We start from the raw sequence: 17,897 nt of genomic DNA, 5'->3' as shown, positions 1-17,897 counted from the left end.
GTCCACATAGCCTGCTCCATGTCAGCCAAGGCTATATAGTGAGACCTTAAACAAACAAACAAACAAACAAAACTGCAATACTCAGGACAGAACAACAAAGAGAAGCTTGGGCAGTGGCTATGTCTAGCGTTTCCTTACTGTGGGACTCAGTTTGACTTGCTCTCCAGCCAGAGACTCCCCACCTCCACATATACACATCACATGAGTCCTGAGTCTTTCATTCACAAGCCACACTGAGTGTGCACTGGCATATACGTGCACACCTAGTCCATACTCAGCCCCATCGCCTAACTGCTCATATTGCATACCCACAGGCCACTAGTACATACACCACACTCCAGTGTTCACCCGTTAGTGACCGCAGGCCAGACATCACGCATGCATGTAGCCACACCACAGGCACAGCACAACCTTTACCGCCCCCACCCCCGGCTCCCTGTTAGATGGATGGAGGGGAACGGCCAGGGCCGAGGCTTACAGTCAGGAGAATGGGGGTAAATGCCTCTGGCTTTAGGATTGGAGCCAGTTTGTGCCCGGGGGTCCTGGGGGAGGCTCTGGCAAGCCACCTGATTAGAGGCAACAGCACAGTCAGAGACCTGCTTGTGCATCTGGGTAGCCGAGGACACCATGTGTCCCTCTCCTCGTGGACAGTGTACAGACTCAGGCTCTGATGGCAGAGTCTGGGTGTTTGGGGGAGGAGCTGTTCGGATCACAAAGCTCAGAGTCTAGCCCATGTCCCCTGACACCTGTAGGTTTTCCACATGCTCTGTAGCAGGCCTCGGAGCAGAGGGGTCACCTGTTCGAACACCAAGTCCAGGTAGTTTTGGGGGATAGCTTTGGGGGCTCATCTGTTCAGGAAGGCAACTTAGATTCCTGTAAGCCTGAGCTGTCCGGATGGGTAGCAAGGGTGCATAGCTATACAACGAGCTAAGTTACTGCCTTATAGCCCTGTTTGTGAAGGGCCAAGTTCCCAAAGCAAGGGATGTGAACAAGAGGGATCTCATACAAGAGAGAAGCAGGCACAGGAAGGGGAAGGGACTTTCCTGGCCCCTGCTGTGAAGTAACCTCTTGCTCTCCAGGTGGGCTAAGTGCTCAGCCCATCCATCCGTCGCAGGTCTGGGAGAGGACTTGCCTACCTCCAGCTTTGTCAGCCTCCCTGCAGAGCATCCCCCAGCCTGTGTTTACACACCACCAGCCCACTAGGAGGAGCTCACTTCCTGGCTATGTAGCCACTCCACGTGTGGCCAGCCATGCTCTGTGTATTGCTGAGCAGAGCTTCAGATGCTGAGGCAAGTCTGATGCCTGCGCTTTCCCTCGGAACTGTCTCCCCGCTCCTTGTTGAGCAGCCATGCAGACTACGGGCCCCAAGTCTGCCTGTCTCCAGAACCAGCAGCCCTAATCCTTGTGTTCAGAGCCAGCTTCCAGGGGCCACTCAACTCAGGTTGGATACTTAATCACACAGTATGAAGGAGGATCGTCTAAAAGCTCCACACCCTTTCTCTTCCTGGCTCCTGGCAGCTCTGTGGTAGACCTGGGCTATGTGAGAAAACCGGGGCTGAACATGAGCTGGGAGCAAAGCCAGGAAACATTCCTTCTCTCGGTTCTGCTCCAGTTCCTGCCTCTAGGTTCCTGCCCTAACTTCACTCAGTGATGGAGTGTGACCTGAGAAGATAAACCTTTCTTCCCAAGTCAGGGGTTTATCACAGCAACAGGAAAGCAAGCTAGAACATACACACACTCTCCCCCCTTCATCAAGCCATGCTTCCCAACTGGCCCCCAGAACAGTGAGTGGGTGGCCTCTGGGGGGGTCCCCCACCTCCCCTCCTTCGCCCTCCCCACCCCCTCACCTTCTTCCGCTGCTCTTTCTGTCTCTCTCGGAACTCCTCCAGGCTCCGCAGCTCCTCACGCAGGGCCAGGGCCAGCTGGATGTGTGCACTGCCCACATTCTCTGTTTCTAGGGTGACAGCGTGGCCTCTGCTTGGACCAGTCTGTCTCCCTCACCCTACCTCCCACCCTCACATCTTCCATCAGCCTTTCAGCCTGGCACAGAGCTGGACCACAGCCCAAGCACATAGCTCCTAACTTAGTCACCCCATACAAGGGCTAAGGGTCTTCCAGGAGACCCTAATGGCCCTGCTGCCCATGTGGGGATGGTTGGAACTTACGCTGCTTCAGGGAGTCAAAGGAGGTCCTCAGGGAACTGCAAAACAGAAGTCTAGGTCAGTAGACAGCATGCTGCAGGAGCCTGGCGTCCTGCCTGACCCATGGTGTTTTATTTTGGAGGGAGGGCCCTAAGCCATATTGACTACTATGGATGCAAGGGACCTTTGGCCATGGTCATCATTCATGTAACCCCCAACTGACATTCTAGAAAACAGTTTTCTTTGTAAATTAAAAAGCAGTGGAACCTTGCTGTGGTGGGAAAGCCTCCTTGCTACGGCAGTTCTGTCCCCCACTTTCTCACTCCCCATGTCTTTGCAGCCCAGAGAAGAGGGGTGTGTCCACAGGAAGCTCCCAGCCTCTATGAGACTTCCGCCCATGCAGGCACCTGGTTATACTCAATATTGCCTGGATGAATCTGACGCAGGGGAAGGTCTTTATAGCTCTTTCCAGCAGGTGGCATGGAAGGCATAAGGAAAGGCTGGGAGGTGGGCAGGGACAGAGCCAGGGACAGCTATGGCATCTGCTTCAGGCTGGGTACCAAGGGGAGGGGAAGGAGGAGGCTGTATGGGAGCTAGAACAGTGCTCAAGCAGGAGAGGCTGCCAGGTAAAGTGGAAGCCCCTGGGCAAGTGGGGGTGACACCTGGGCAGCAGAGGCAGACAGGCCACAAGTTTAAGGTCATCATAAGCGACCAAAAAAAAAAAAAAAAAAAAAAAAGACTCTGTCCCAACTGCTCCCACCCCCTTCCCACAGAAATCCCCACTCTGCTCAGTTTACTTGAACAGCACACTGGGCGCCCTGGATTCTCTCCGGCAGCCTTGTTCACCCCAGAGCATGGTAGCGCTGAGGGCCAAGCAGAGATGCCGGCTCGGCCAGCACACACTGCTGTTTATCGGTGGGTATCGGAGTCCTGGGGCCAATACGGAAACTGTGAGCGCGAGTCCAAGCTCTCAGGAGCAGGGCCCTCGAGAGGCATGTGCTCCATTCAGAGGAGGGGGCAGATAGTGTGTGTGGGAACCAACCTAGGAAATCTGCGGTGGCCTCTTACTCCGGTCTCCACACACAAAAGCAGCACACCCTGTAGCCAGATGGCCAGGCTCTACCACTTATTCACTGTGTGACCCTGGGCAAGCCACCTGGCCCTCTGCCTTGACTTCCCTTCTATGGTGAGCAGTTAGCAGCACAAAGTGGTTTTGAGAATGATAGTCCACTCACTATAAGGCATCGTTGAAGCCTGGCGCAAGTCAGGAGCTTAACATGCCTGTCACACTCACACATATGCAAACTCCGCCAGTCCCCAGGACATCCCCCAGGCACCAGCAGCCGAACTAGGTCTTCCTCTAACCCCAGTTGCACTTTGGAAGAGTTTTCCAGTGGCGCCTTCCCAGAAGCGGCATCCTTAACTTCAGGTAGGAGGAGTCTCTGCCTGGCTACACCAGCTTCCGTCCTTTCCCAGAGCCTCTCCGGCAGCTGAGTGACATCAGGCCGTGCATGTGAGGGAGATGTGCCTCTGCGCTCCCAGCTTGGGCTTAGGGGTACTACGTCTCTTAAGGACACAAAAGCAAACGCATGGTGGCACAGCCTGCTCCACGCTCAGCATCGAGAGCTAAGTAGCGCCCTTGTTGCAAGCTTTCACTGCCTCTCTGCAGGGCGCTCTTCCGCCCCCTGGTGGTAATATAGTCATGTGGCACCTGTCACATAACCAATTCCCTGGGTGAACTGTAAGGGAAGCCCACCTGCCTGTGCTTCCTTCCGGGGTAGGATGAATATGTTCCATGGGGGCTTCCTCTTCTCTCTGAACAGTTGGGGACATTGAGGCCAAGGAGGAGTGGCAACCTGAGAGGACCCCTGGAGATCCAGGCCCTAAGGAGGATTATGGGGTCCTAGTTACTGCCAGGTGTCTTGCCTGACAAGACCATGGAGCAGTAGCAACAGCCTGGGAGCCATGAGATATGCAGATGTGCAGGCCTCTGCCAGTGACCAACCGCTGACCACTTAGTCCTAACCTTCCAGTGCTGACACACTCAGGATGAGGATAGCCTGAATGGTTTCCGCCTCGGGCCCACAAGCCATTTACAGATAAGGAAACTGAGTCACTGAGGCCAAAAGCCATCCAGGTGGTAAGAGGCAAAACCTCAAGGCCAAGGGCTGCACTTATCGATGGCTCAGGGGTTAAGAGCACATTTGGTTCTTGCACCCACATCAGATGGCTCGCAGCCCTGTAACCCCAGCCCTAGCCATCACCACTGGCCTCCACGGGCCCCTGCACACATCCGCACAGCAGACATACAAATGCAAATCCTAAAAGATAAAATGTCAAGGCTAGCCTTGCAGAGGAAGGTGACCACAGGTTAGAATGATTCTGACTTTCGGCATTTATCACCAATGTGCAAACGTGCAACACAACCTGCTAGTCTGTAGCTTGGCTCTCAGGAGACCTGGAAACTCTAGCTGAAGTCTAGTTTCACAGTATAACTGCTCCTCACTAGGAGACATGCCTTCACCCTGATCTCAGTGGAGCAGAGATCATAAAACACATGAAATCTCCTCTGATGGGACCATCTCAGCACTTGTGTTTAGGAGGGGTGAAGGTCAGGTGGGCTTTAAGGTGCCCATGGGCTAATGTTGCTCATCTGTAACCACAGAGGGGCTCACAGGACATTGGCCAAGGTCCACTCTGTTCTCCAAGGCACCCACAGCATCCCTCCTGGTGTGGCAAGAAGAAGAGTGGGAGGAGGTGACTACTTCTTGAGCAAGGTGAGGGTCTGGGCAGAAGCAGAGGACCAGACAGGAAGGCTGATCATGGTGTGTGCGGTATCATGACAGCTCCTGAAATACCTAGCCTGTCCTTACAATGCACCAAAAGCCACACAGGGGCTCAGGCAGGTTCACTACGGTAACAGGAGTGAGGAGTGAGAAAACTCATTCTAAGGTGTGACTAAAACTTCCTGTCATTTATGGGGACCCTGTGAGACCCTAGCTAGTGTGAGGCCTGAGGCAGGAATGCTGGTTTGAGGGCTGCACAGGAGGAGGTAGCCAGTGGAGCTCTCTCAGTGTGGGCTAGTCACGAAGTCACTTCACCCCCAGGCCTTTGTCTCATTGTTTACTCAGCTCTGCTACCCTGTCTTGTAGGCAGAGAGGACAGCTCCTCAATCCAGGGAGCTGGGTGTTGGAGGATGGCCACCAGCTAGGCCCTTTCCTAAGGACCAACACTTCCCACCCCCAAGCGACTAGAACAAGTGTTGTGGATCCACTTGCATTCCCTGCTGAGGGACTAGGTGTTTGGCAGATCTCTAACAGGGTAGGCAAGGAGCGGGCGTCCCAGATGGGGGTTCAAAGATGGGTGATGAGGAGGAAGACGTTCAGCCTCTTCCTCCTAAATGGAGGTGCAGCCTGGTGGGCTCTGTCTTCCCAGTGTGCCCCCTACCCCTGCTAGCAGACCATCCAGCAAGGTGGATCAGGACCTTGTGGTCCTATCAGCCATCCCTTTGTTTAAACTGACCCCACAAAGGTCCCTAAGGCTCCCAGCCTGGGTCCTGAGTACCCTCCTCTGCTTTGTATGGGATTTCTCTGTTGGCCTTGCTGTGTGTACTTAACAAAAGCTTCCCTGTAGCAATTGATTCTGTCTGCCACGTCTGAGGTTTTGCCTGCTGCTACTTCTTGTGTTCCAGATTTTTTCTGCCGTTTCTTTCTTTTTATTGAAAGATTTACTTGTGATCGTGTTCTGCCTGCATGTACACCTGCAGGCCAGAAGAGGGCATCAGATCCCATTACAGATGGTTGTGAGCCACCATGTGGTTGCTGGGAATTGAACTCAGGACCTCTGGAAGAACAGCCATTGCTCTTAACCTCTGAGCCATCTCTCCAGCCCCTGCCTTTTAATTTCTTAACTGTCAGAGAAAATGAACCTGGTCCAGACCGCTAAGACTAACAACACTGTAAAGAGCCCTCCAGGTTGGCATGGAGAGGATGACCCTGTCTGAGCCAAGCTCTTGACAGTGAGGCAAACCTGGAGGCCCTCTTGGAAGAAGTGCCTTGGGGAGAGTCTGCTGCAAAATGCTACAGGAGGGGGTCATCTCAGTGGTTTGAGTTCTTAAACTCCCTTGACAGTCCAGGCCATGACATATAACAGATATCCCATAAATGCTCACTGAAGGCATGCGCTGATGACAAATGCGTGGTCCACAGTTACACAGTGCCACATGGGACAGCAACATCACTTCCGGATGCACCTATGTGCAGGGGTCAGCAGGACTTGCAGGGGGCACAGCTCTGAGGGAAAAGGTAAGGCACACGGGCTCTAAGTGCGCCTGATGTTGTCATATCTTTGAGCCTTTGTCTACAGGTAGTTAAGACAGGAATGCCCCTCCTCCTCGGGGAACCCCAGACAGCCCTGCTCTCCTGCTCAGACCTTGGCCTGCTCTGGTCACTTTATCTTGCCCCTGTGGGTTTGCTTGTCTCCGGGGTACCCCTTTGCATGAAGCCTACCCTAGGGTCCTGCTCCCCAGCTCACTGTGTGGCTTCCCCCATGGCCTCAGTACTAGCCAGCCTGAAGGAAACAGCTCAGGAAGCCAGCCACACCTCTGAGTGAGCAGCAGAGTTTATCTGCTGTGCGGAGGGGCTGGTGGGTGGGACAGGTGAGTCTCCAGAGACCCCACTGCTCACTGAGCATATCTTGCCTGTCACTACAAGCTATCTCCTTTCACAGACAGGGACTTGGGACTCCTACAAGGCAGACAAACACTGTTCCTCTAGCCTTCTATAAGAAAAAAAGCAAGACCGACCCAGAGCCTCAAGCCCCGCAGCCATCCTTCTACAATGGGCGGGAGATTGTGGCCTGACCCCCATTCACAGGATGCCCAGCTCAGACACACACTGTGCTGGCTGTTGGTAGCATCTCCCACTCCACTGTCAGCCACAGGTGACTCACAGCCCACTGAGTATGCCTCACACAGACTCCCTGCAATGGACAGGAATAGTGCCTGTCACCTGCCCCTCCTGGTTGGGTAAGGTGAGCCCAGTGTGTCATATACTCTGCTCTTTCCAGAGCCCTAACTAGTACAAGACCCTGATCTCAGGCACCACGTGGCTCCAGACCCCCCTGTCCAGTTCCTGCCCAGTCTACCACATCAGAAAGTCCCATGCCCTGAGTAAAGCCCAGAAGGTCCCTCAGAGGAAAGGTAGAGCCGCCAGCACTCTTACTTCATCTCTGTCTGGCCACCAGCCTTGCGTGCAATCTGCACCAGCTCCTTCCCGTACCTCTCCTCCGCCTGGGCCCTGTAAGGACAGAGCAATCATTATGTCCCGGTCACCACTGTCGGCTGGCCGTGGCCCCAAAATATGTGCAGAACCTAGGTTCTCTTGTCATACTCTGCTGGCAGGACCATCTCCTTCTGGGTACAAATGTCAGTTGGAAATGGGCCTGTCCTAAGGGCTGCTGCATGGTATATGCCCCTGGGGGAGGCCCAGGCCTAAGGGCCACAGGAGACAACAAGGGGCTCTGGCTTTGAATGTGTGTGAGTGTGAGATAGGGGTGTGTGTGTGTGTGTGTGTATGTGTGTGTGTGTGTGTGTGTGTGTGTGTGTGTAAAAGAGAGAGAGAGAGACAGAGAGAGTGAGCATAAGTACAGGTACATAGGTGCACATGAGTGTGCATGAGTGCACAAATGCACCCGTAGGGGTCAAAGGTCAACTTCCCTATCCCCCTCCCCCTCTAAGATTTCATACATACCTATACCATATTTTGCAGAGACAGGGTCTCTGTTGTTTACCATACACCATGGTAGCCAGCCCATGAGCTTCTGTGGATTCTCCTGACACTGTATCCCCTCTTGCTATAGAAGGGGATTTGAACTCAGGTCCCCATGTTAGCTTAACAGGGGATTGACCCACTGAGCCACCTCCTCAGCTTTGGCTCTTAGCTTTTGACACATCCTGAGGGCAGCTGGGCTCGAGGGGGCATAATCTGCCCCCTCTGCCCTGTCCTGCCCACCAGCCCCGCCCTGCTTACCTCTGTCTGAGCAGCTCCTCCACATCCTTGCACATCTTCCTGCCGTCCAGCAGCCTCTGCAGTAGCACCTCATACCCTGTGTGGGCCGTGAAGTCCCTGCACTGAAACACACATAGGACCCTGTGAGATCCCGGAAGGGAAGCAGGAACCCTGCTGAGAACAGCTTCTCTCTGACCTCCATGTCAAGAAGGACCCTGCTGAGCCTCCTCTATGGCCGCAGCACCCAGTTCTCTCTCGTGGAATGCCTGCCTGGCGTTGCTCATGCCCTTATGACATTGTGACTTTAGCTAAGTGAGGAAGCAGGTTCAGGAAGTAAAAGTGACAGACAGATGGACGCAGCACCCCAGCTGCCTGGCTCCAGGTCTGCTGCACCCCAGCTGTGAGTTACCTCTTAACTGGGGTGAAAGGGCATCTCTGTGAATTCTGGGATGCAGTTGACCTTGTGCTTAGGCCTTGCTAAGACGTCCAGGTGACCCCTGACTAACTTGACACCCATGTCCCCCATTAGTGGGTTCTGAGCATGTCTGAGCAGCCAAGTGTGGGCAACCAGAGGAGGACAGAGAAAGTTCATGGAAGTTTCTGCAACATGCCACACCCAGGCCTCCCGCTGCAGCAATCCCGGGTCCCTAGTAGGTGACTCACTACAGGCAGTGGGACACAAATCCTGGAAGAAAGTAGGAGACATCTGTCTCCCTTTGGGGGCCTCGTATTCATCAACCCTCCACCCTTGGTGGATAGGGGAGATCTGGCACCTCCCTGGTCTGTCTTCTGTGTTCCCTCAGATCCTCTCAAAGCCCCAGTGATTGAAAGGAACCCCAGCTTCCCTGACCGCACATCCAAAACTGCCCACAGAGCCTGTCAGAGGTCAGCGAGTCTTTCCCGGGCTCACCCATACTTAGCCTGACTCCAGCCTATGCTCCAGGCCTCCCCTCAAATTACAAGTGTGTGTGAAGCACGGGTGGAGTTAAAGTCAAGAGAGGGGCTGAAGGTATGTCTGGCTTAGAGGTAGGGTGCTTGATTGCCTAGCATGCGGGTAGCCCTGGCTTACAGCTCCAGGAAGCCCTGCAGGGGGTGCTTGGCACACATTATGGTCTACAGAGAATCAAATGTTGGGAGGACTACAGAGGAGAAACATAAATGAGCGCCACACTCAGCCAACTTGGAAATATTGAATCTCTCTAAGGTTTCAGCCCCCAAGCTCACGTCCCCCTTCTTTGAGCAGCTTTGCAGAGGGCTGGGCCAGGACCACAGCCCACAGGCCACTGAGACATGAATCTAGGCCTTAGCTGGCTATCTGAGACCCCAGCCTGAGAGAGTTGCCTCTTCAACCTGCTGCAGGCCCATTTGGGGCAGGCATCTCCTACCCCCCCAACCCCTCCCCTCCAGTCCAGGCTGCACCATCCTGAACCAGGTTCCTTTAGTTTAAAGTCTTTTAAAGGGCAGCCACTTTTTTGTGAGCTAAGATCACAGCTTCCCACTCTCGGCCTCTGCCGTCCTAGGGAACTCCCAGGTCAAGGCCTGTAGCAGCAAGGAAAAAATGAGTGAGAAGCCACAGACCCCCACCCCCACCTTTCCCTGTGTGGTCCCTGAGCTGAGTGTAAGCATTCAGGCAATAAAACCACAGACCCTAGAACTGTGAAGGATTCGTTCAGTGCCCCTGAATCCTGGGGCCGGAGAGGTGGCTTAGTGGTAGGAGCTCTTCCAAAGGTCCTGAGTTAAATTTCCAGCATCCACATGGTAGTTCACAACCATCTGTAATGGGATCTGATGCCCTCTCCTGATGTGTCTGAAGACAGCTACAGTGTACTCATATACATAAAACAAATAAATTTTCAGGAAGGAAGGAAGGAAGGAAGGAAGGGAGGGAGGAAAATGAACCCTGAAGGAGAGAAAGGCTTACTTGGGGTCATATTACAAACTTAGGAAACTTTGCAGAGAGGGCTAACCAGGGTCTATGTTTCCTGTCCCCACATGCCCAGTCCTGACTCTCTAGAGGGATCTTTTTGTCCTCTGAGCCCCAGAGAAGAAAAGGAAAACCAAACTAGACTTACACCTGCCATGCTGGAGACATGAAAGGCGGGAGGGCACCCTGTAGTCCAAGTCTTCAGGAGCTAGAGTCCCCACGGCACCTGCCTTAGGCTGGAGACTCCTATCCAGCCCCTGTCTGCAACTGTGGCATCAGACAGAATGAGCCACAGTCACAAGTGACCCAGCTGTTCTAAGGAAGTGCCAAGTCCCTCAGAGCTGCCTGTCTTGCCTCCCATCCCTGCCCACCCCCATTCGCCTCCCCCTTCACCCCCACACCAACCTCTCAGTGGATAGACTTTTATAGGAAAGAAGCTCTCAATCTGAAGTCCACCATCTACCCAAGGCAGAGTCACCCGGGGTGTCCTAGCTCCTTCTCTTCTCTCACATCCTCCTGTACACCCTTAGCCTGTCATCCAGATCCTGCCCATGATTGGACCTTAAATTAAAGCATGAAAATAGAGCCCTGTGTGGGGCTTGAGACGGCCCAGAGCTTAAGAACACTTATGCTCTTGCAGAGGACCAAGTTTAGTTCCCAGCACCGATCCCAGGTGGCTCACAACTCTGCTCCGGGGAATTTGACACCCTCTTTTGGCCTCTGCAGGCACCCACATGCACACATGCATATAATGGGAAATAATGGGACAAATCTTTTAAGAAAACAAAGCCCTTCCTTGATCCACTACAACCTGCTGGGCATTTGCCATGAGAAGGGCTTCGCCTTGTTAGTGTGGATCTTCTGCAGTCCTGGGCAGCACTCCAGGACCTGAGCCATTCCCAGACACAGCCATCCAGAGCCTATGACCTCCATACTTCCAAGACACCATGCAGGATAGCCTGCCTTTGATAATCACCAGCCAGAAAACACTGAGGCCTAGCTTCATCTACCCTTGTTAGCATGTTAGCATTCCTTCTAGGCTCTGCCCAACTGTTAACCTTGCGACAGCCAGGTAGGCCTGGCTTGCTATAAAAGGGACCATTAGGCCTCCCTTTGCTCTCTCTGACCCTTTTTCTCTCAGAATCCTTTTGCCCCCTCTCCCCTTCCCCTTCTCCCCCTCTCTCTCTACATGTTTCCAGCCAGCCTCTCCTCTCTCTCTCTCTCTCCTCTCATTTTCTTTCTCTGCCTCTACTACCTTCTCAACCCCCTTTCCATGCCCCCCAAATAAACTCTATTCTATTCTAGACCATCCTATGGTTGGTACCTCAGGTGTGGGGAGAGATGCCTGGCATTGACCTGCTGAGCCACCCCCTCCCACCACACCGTACCATGCTCTATGAAACATATCCTTGGCTTTACAAAGCATACCAACCCCCAGCGGCCCCTTTACCATTCCCTGTTCTGGTTGAGCCCCTGTTCCCTCCCTGGTCACCCATTTTTAGTTTAGAATTTGATGATTCTAAAGGTCCCACAACTGAGCTGTATATCATCAGTTCCCATGATAACTTCGCTATCCTTTCACCGCTGAAGAGCGAGGTGAAAATTATGCTGTGGGCCACTACTCAGGAACCTGATGGCCATTTCTGTATAGAATCACTGTTCTTCACCCGAGTCTCCACAGGTGTCACTTGAGTGACCCTTTACCTCAAGAAGCTGAAGTTCTCCTCAGATAAGTTAACGCCCCACTTTCTGGCGGTGAAGGGCTATAAATTTTGCACATGTGCAGACCACAGATTGCTTTGTCCTCAGTCACTGTTCCCCATACCTCTCTTACCATCCTACCTCCTGACTCATAAATAGTCACAAGTCCTATCCCAGGAGCAAGCAGATGAGAGACTTGGGGCTCAGTCTCTCTTAATTCACTCCTAACAAAGGTTTCTGTGGCTGGGATGCTGGGCCACGGGGAACACAGCCTGGTAGTAGCAAGCTCTGCTGAGCATCTGCCCCATGGTATGTGGATACCACGCCAGAACATCCCAGCCTTTGCCCTGATGAAAACACCCAGACCCATTGAGGGAGAGAGGACAATGAGGACACCCAAGGAGGGTAGGAGACTGCCCAAGCCAAGTCGACAGAAGCTGGAGTCTTCCAGGTTGGCTGCACCCCAGAGCCACAGTCCCACAGACATTCAAGCTGAGGAGGGCCACTGTGCGCTCAGCCCAGAAGTTATTTCACTTTTAAGCATTAAAAGAAAATTAATTTTAAACAGATATCTTTTGGTGTGGTTCAAAGCAAAACCCTGTTCCGGAGCTACATGGTGGGGGTGGGTGGAGATAGCTTTTGATATTAGAGATAAAGTGTTTGATATGCAATCATGAGGACCTGAGTTTGATCTCTAGTGACTGTAGTTTTAAAAGCTGGGTATGCAGGACACAACGGGGATGTCTATAGCAGAGAAGGGGAGATAGAACCTGTAGAGACTGCCTCCAGTAGATAGGCACAGTCCCTGGTCGAGGGATGGGGCCACCTACCCATCTCAAAGATTTTAACCCAGAAATGTTCCTGTCCAAAGGAAGAACAGGAACAAAAAATGGAGCACAGACTGAAGGAAGGACCACTGCCCCACCTGGGGATCCATCCTGTCTGCAGACACCAAACCCAACACTGTTGTCAAGAGGTGCTTGCTGACAGGAACTGGGTGTGGCTGCTCCTTGGGAGGTCGGGCCAGCAACTGACCAATGCAGAGGCGGACTACCCAGTGCTCCCAAGGGCTAGACCACCAACCAAGGAGCGTACCTGGAGGAATCCATGGCTCCAAATACATATGTAGCAGAGGATAACCATGCCTGGCAGCAATGGGAGGGGAGGCCCTTGGTCCTGTGGAGGTTTGATGATGGCGGGATAAGTGGGGGAGTACCCTCATAGAGGCAAAGGGGAGGGAAGAGAGGGAGGTTGTGGGATAGGGGACTTGTATTGTGGAGGGGTAACCATGGAGTGGGATATCATTTGAGATGTAAATGAATGGAATGATTAATAGAAATAAAATAAAAAAAATAAAAAGCTGGATATGATGGCACCCATTTGTAACTGTGGCATGGGGGAAGTAGAGACAGGCAGATCCCTGGGGCCAGCCTAGCTGAATTAATGAGCTCTGAGTTCCAGAAAGAGACTCTGTCTCAATAAACAAGGTGAATGGCCTCTCTCTGGTCTCTCTCTCCCCCTCCCCCTCCCCTTCCCCTACTAACATCCACAGGCTTTTGGGGATGCACATGATGACACAATGCCTGTAACTCCAGTACTTGGGTGACTGGAGTGAGAGGAGCATGAGTTCAAGTCTGGCCTAAACTGTGGAATGAGACCCTGCCTCCAAAAGCAAAGCAAAGCAAACCAAAACACACTACAGCAAAATATAAGCAACCAATGCTCCAGGGCCCAAGCCAGAACAAAAGGTATCTTTGGAAAATGATGACACAAGTTGTCTCCACCTCACAACAAGGCTGTATGTCAGGATTTAACCCAGGTGCCACGGGCTCACAGGTGTGCCAGGCTGGTCACAGCAACACGGCCTATCTATAGAGAAAGGAGCACTTGAAAGCAACTAGAAGCCACACCCAGCCTGGTGGCCAGGTAATAATTCATGTCAGGCCAGGGTCCCTGGTGGTTAGTAGAGACAGTGCCTTCAGCTAGAAGCCCCCCTGAGCCAGCTGTTGGGTCACCTTTGCCATGTGGCATGTGGTCACTCTAAATAAACTCCAGGGGACCAACCCAGGCCTCCAGGAGGACGGGCACAGGAAATCTGAGGGCAGGAAGATGCATCTTCTGCCTTAGCCTTGAGAGAGTATAGAAGAAGTCCAGCTGCCTTGCTATGCAGGGGTGGCCTGCTGACCCCTCTGGGATGGGGGTAGGAGTGTGCCACTTCAGACCTGTGAGCTGTCAGAGCCCACCATGTCTCACTGATTGGGTGGAGAAACGACCTCCACCCCCCTCTACAACTTCCTCCTTTCCCTTCCCAGATCGCTCTTGGCGGCTATGAGGGTTAGCCACGATGACCAGGCCCCCTGAGCAAGCTACTTCCCCTTCTTGGGCCTGCTTTCCTCATCCAGGATGTTTGGGCAAGAGGCTTTCTGTAGGCTAGACCTTCTCAGGGTCCTGGAGGTCAGTATCAGCCCCTGGAGTTCCACAGGCTAGTCCTGTGGACAGACTTGTACACCGTGGCCCTAGCTGTTCCCAGCCTCTGCTTCCTTCCCATGGAAATGGTCTTCCAGTTCTCACTACATAGGTGGTCTGGAAAGCACATGAGCTAGGGTGGCAATGTGAGGAGAGCACACTGGAGTGAGTCCTGAGGCAGGCTCTGGGGTCCAGGTAGTGACTCCCTCCCCTATTGGCAAATAAGGAAAATGGGGCCCACATAGGTTACATGACTTGAAAGATACAATCAGCCAGATGGCCCAGATCATAAGCCTTCATTTCCTTCCTCTCCCTCCCTTCCCCACTCCCCCAGACCCATACTTAGGACCCACCACCCGATGGCTACTTGGTCAATGCGCGCTCTCTCTCTCTCTCTCTCTCTCTCTCCCTCCCCTCCCCCCATACTTAGGACCGGCCACTGGATGGCTGCTTGGTCAATGCTAGCTTCCTATGCCTGCTCCTCCTAGCTAGCCAACACCCCTTTACCAGAAAGAATGCTCCACATACCATGGCTATGTGGCCTGGCTGGAGAAAATGAGTCATGCCGCCCTCCCCCCATCCCAGATCCACTTGAAGGAGGGGAGAGCCATCTTCAAAGGTTCCCCTGAATAGAATTCCAGAACAAAGAACGTGGGAGACAGAAGCATGTCTAGCCTTGCAGGAGGCCTGAGCTGATGTCACCTATCTCAGGCCTTCCAGACTGGGGAGGGGACACAGAGAGAGACTCTCAGTAGCTCTCCGCAGGGCGCTGATCGGAGCCTAAGCTTCAGCTTCTGTTGGACCAGTGGCTTCATCTTCCCTAACAGTTCAGCATAGGGTATGACTGCAGCTGCCCACAGAGTGAGAGAGGAGTGGGGCCCGGAGTGTAACTGTTCAGCAGGAGTTCCATCTCTTTGAAAATGGTTAGAAAAGCCCTGGAGAGGCTTGAGTGTGGGGTGACACCTTACAGACAAGTGAAACCCTTCCTGGGCTTGTTTGGTTGGTTGGTTTTTAGTTTTTGTTTTTGAGATTTATTTATATAATTTATATGAATACACTGTTTCTATCTTCAGACACACCAGAAGAGGGCATCGGATCCTATGATAGATGGCTGTGAGCCACCATGTGGCTGCTGGGAATTGAACTCAGGACCTCTGGAAGAGCAGTTGATACTCTTAACCACTGAGACATTTCTCCAGTTCCTAGTTTTTGTCTTTTGACATAGGATTTCTCCATGGATCCCTGCCTGTCTGGGAACCATAGATATCTGCCTGCCTCTGCCTCCTGTTCCGCCTCTCCTCCCTCCGTCATTTGACTGACGGCAGGGGCCCTGCAGCTACTGGGCTCTTTCCTACACTAACAACTGCTTTCCTGTTTCTTGTCCCTGTGGTCTCAGAAACCCAACCACAAAGGCTACTGAGGAGCCTGATGTGGTGAATACATGCCCTGACAATGGTGAACTCCAGGAAGCCATTCCTTACCCACCCCTGTGTCTGACCTATTAGCCTTGAGACTATCAAAGCCTTTAAAGGGTAGCCCTGGCAGGCCACCAGCTTCCACCAATTCCAAAGCTAAGAATGCCATTAGATAGCATTTACAACCTAGGCCAGCTTCCCTCCTTTGCCATGACGCGTCTGCCTGTATCACCACCAATGCATTTGGTAAATGCCTTGATTTATGAGAGCCTTTGTTCTGCAACTAATAGTGTTTGTGTGTATACCCAACACTGTTTGAAGTGCAAAACACTTCCACATGGGCCATATCTTTTGGAGCAACTTGGCCTGGGGCCAGAGTCATTCATATTTGGCTTAAGAATAAGCTATTGCTCTCCTTAAGGAGAGAGTTATTCTGTGTCCAGTTGGGCTAACTAAAGCTTAAAGCTAGAAAGAAGTTACCAGAAGCTCCCACCAAGTTGCAGTCTGATGGCCTCCTGTGGCCTTGCAGGGACGTTCCTTGGCTTCACTAACCTGTCAGGATAGTGGGTGGGTCCACACTACACTCTAAACTACAGGGGAGCCATAGGGCTGTGGCTGACCTGCAGCCTCAGGACCTCAAAGGAGAGAGAGCACTTCGAGTTTTCAGGCCTGTTCAGGAACCATTACCTGAGGAGATGTGAGTGTGGAGGTGGGCCTGCTGTGCATGAACTCAGTCACACCGAACACAGGGTGTGGAGTGGTCCTGAGGTGGGAAGTGGGTGTGAAGGGGGCTGCACTATTGGGTGAGCATACCTACTTTTGAATAAGGACTAGCTGATCGACAAGCTTTTTGCTTTCAAATAGGCCTCCATGGCCAGCGTGACATACGCCTTTAATTTCAGCATTTGAGAGGCAGAAATAAACAGATCTCTTGCATTCAAGGTCAGCCTGGTTTACATAGCAAGTTCCAAAACAGCCAGGGCTACATATGAGACCCTGTCCCAAACCAAACCGAATGGGTCTCAGTTGTGAGGAATGGAAGGTAGCGGTTTGCCTTATAACAGTCCCTTTTACAGCGAGTCAGGCCTGCATGGTCCTTGAGAGACCGTTCTGTGAGGTGCTGCGGTGCCCTACCTACTCTGCCTTGTCTAAAGGGTCAACTTGACCGCTGTTTCTGTCTCCTGATTTACGAAACCAGAATGTTAGAAATGGGGGGGGGTGGAGGGACAGGGGGGTGCACTGGGGAGAGAACAACTGCGCAGGTAGAGGGCAAGATGGAAATGAATCCTTTGGGTAGAGAAGTCTATTCTTATATCCACTTTCAAGGTAGCAGCCAACGGAGAGAGGGAGGAGGAGGAAGAGGAGAAAGAGGATGAGAAGGAGGAGGAGGAGGGGGGGAGGAAGTGGAGAAGAAGGAAGGAGGACAGGGACAGACAGAGGCAATAGAGTCTAAAGAAGTAGTTCACAGCTGGTCAGAGCAGAATCACATCAGGCAAACTGAAGGATCAAATCATTCCAGAGAACACGAAAGAAAGAGGCAAATTCTAAATTCGGAAGGAAGCCAGTGCGGGTGTGTGTGTGTGTGTGTACAGACCAGCATGAGTCAGGTGCTCTAGCCACAGGATCCCTCCTAGTCCTCATAGAGCTTGCAATGTTAGTTTGTGACTGCCTCTCTCACTGTGTGGTGGCGCTGAGGGTCATCAAGGCTAATGATCTGTGGGGAGCTGGCCCTGCCATGATTGATGGTCACTCCAGAGCTCACCAGGGTCTGGCGGAGGGACAGCAGTGTAGGAGGCAGATGCCTTGGGAGGGGGGGGGGTGAGTCAATCAAGAAGTGGTGGGGGCGTCGGAGAAGCAGGAATGATGCCTCCCCTGATGGCCCTGAGACTAGGAATGGACACAGACCCTACAGCAAACCTGAAGGGTCCCGGCTGTCTTCAAAGGAAGGACAGATGCTGCTTGTGGCATGCATGCTCTTAACCGGTCCACACTGGGTCCCTTTCTATAGCCTATGAGGGACTTTTCCACCTAGAACCAGGCACCAAAGGCTGAGACATTGTCTCTGGAGATGCCATCCCCAGGTATCACGGCCCCTCCCTTTCCTACCAGAGGCTGTCTCAGAAGAGCACTGGCCTGAGAGGAGGTCCTGCAATGGACACAGAAGTGCTGATCACTGGGTTCTGAGTCTGCTAAGTCCCACTAACACCTACGTGACCTTGGGCTTGTCACTTAACCCCTGGAG

The 17,897-nt window shown here is 52.8% G+C and overlaps 1 protein-coding gene across 6 annotated transcripts in view; it reads right to left on the bottom strand.

Moving 5' to 3' along the window:
* Pstpip1 (proline-serine-threonine phosphatase-interacting protein 1) overlaps positions 1-17,897 on the bottom strand; it is a 50,446-nt gene that overhangs the window by 6,390 nt on the left and 26,159 nt on the right. For 3 of the 6 annotated variants that reach the window (XM_011242677.3, NM_011193.3, XM_006510865.3), the window contains exons 2-5: positions 8,171-8,271; positions 7,364-7,438; positions 2,166-2,200; positions 1,848-1,954 (exon numbers count right to left, since the gene is read on the bottom strand). In XM_011242677.3, coding sequence (XP_011240979.1) covers positions 1,848-1,954; positions 2,166-2,200; positions 7,364-7,438; positions 8,171-8,271 — 318 coding nt within the window. Of the gene's footprint in view, positions 1-1,847; positions 1,955-2,165; positions 2,201-3,897; positions 4,025-7,363; positions 7,439-8,170; positions 8,272-10,221; positions 10,377-17,897 lie in introns of those variants that run through there. The other 3 variants (XM_006510866.3, XM_006510867.1, XM_006510868.2) reach the window with 3 other exon arrangements.

The sequence above is a fragment of the Mus musculus genome, chromosome 9 (genome assembly GCF_000001635.26).
Source record: "Mus musculus strain C57BL/6J chromosome 9, GRCm38.p6 C57BL/6J".
Taxonomy (NCBI): domain Eukaryota; kingdom Metazoa; phylum Chordata; class Mammalia; order Rodentia; family Muridae; genus Mus; species Mus musculus.
The sequence above is the reverse complement of the archived record's forward strand: the minus strand, read 5'-3'. Positions and strand labels throughout refer to the sequence as shown.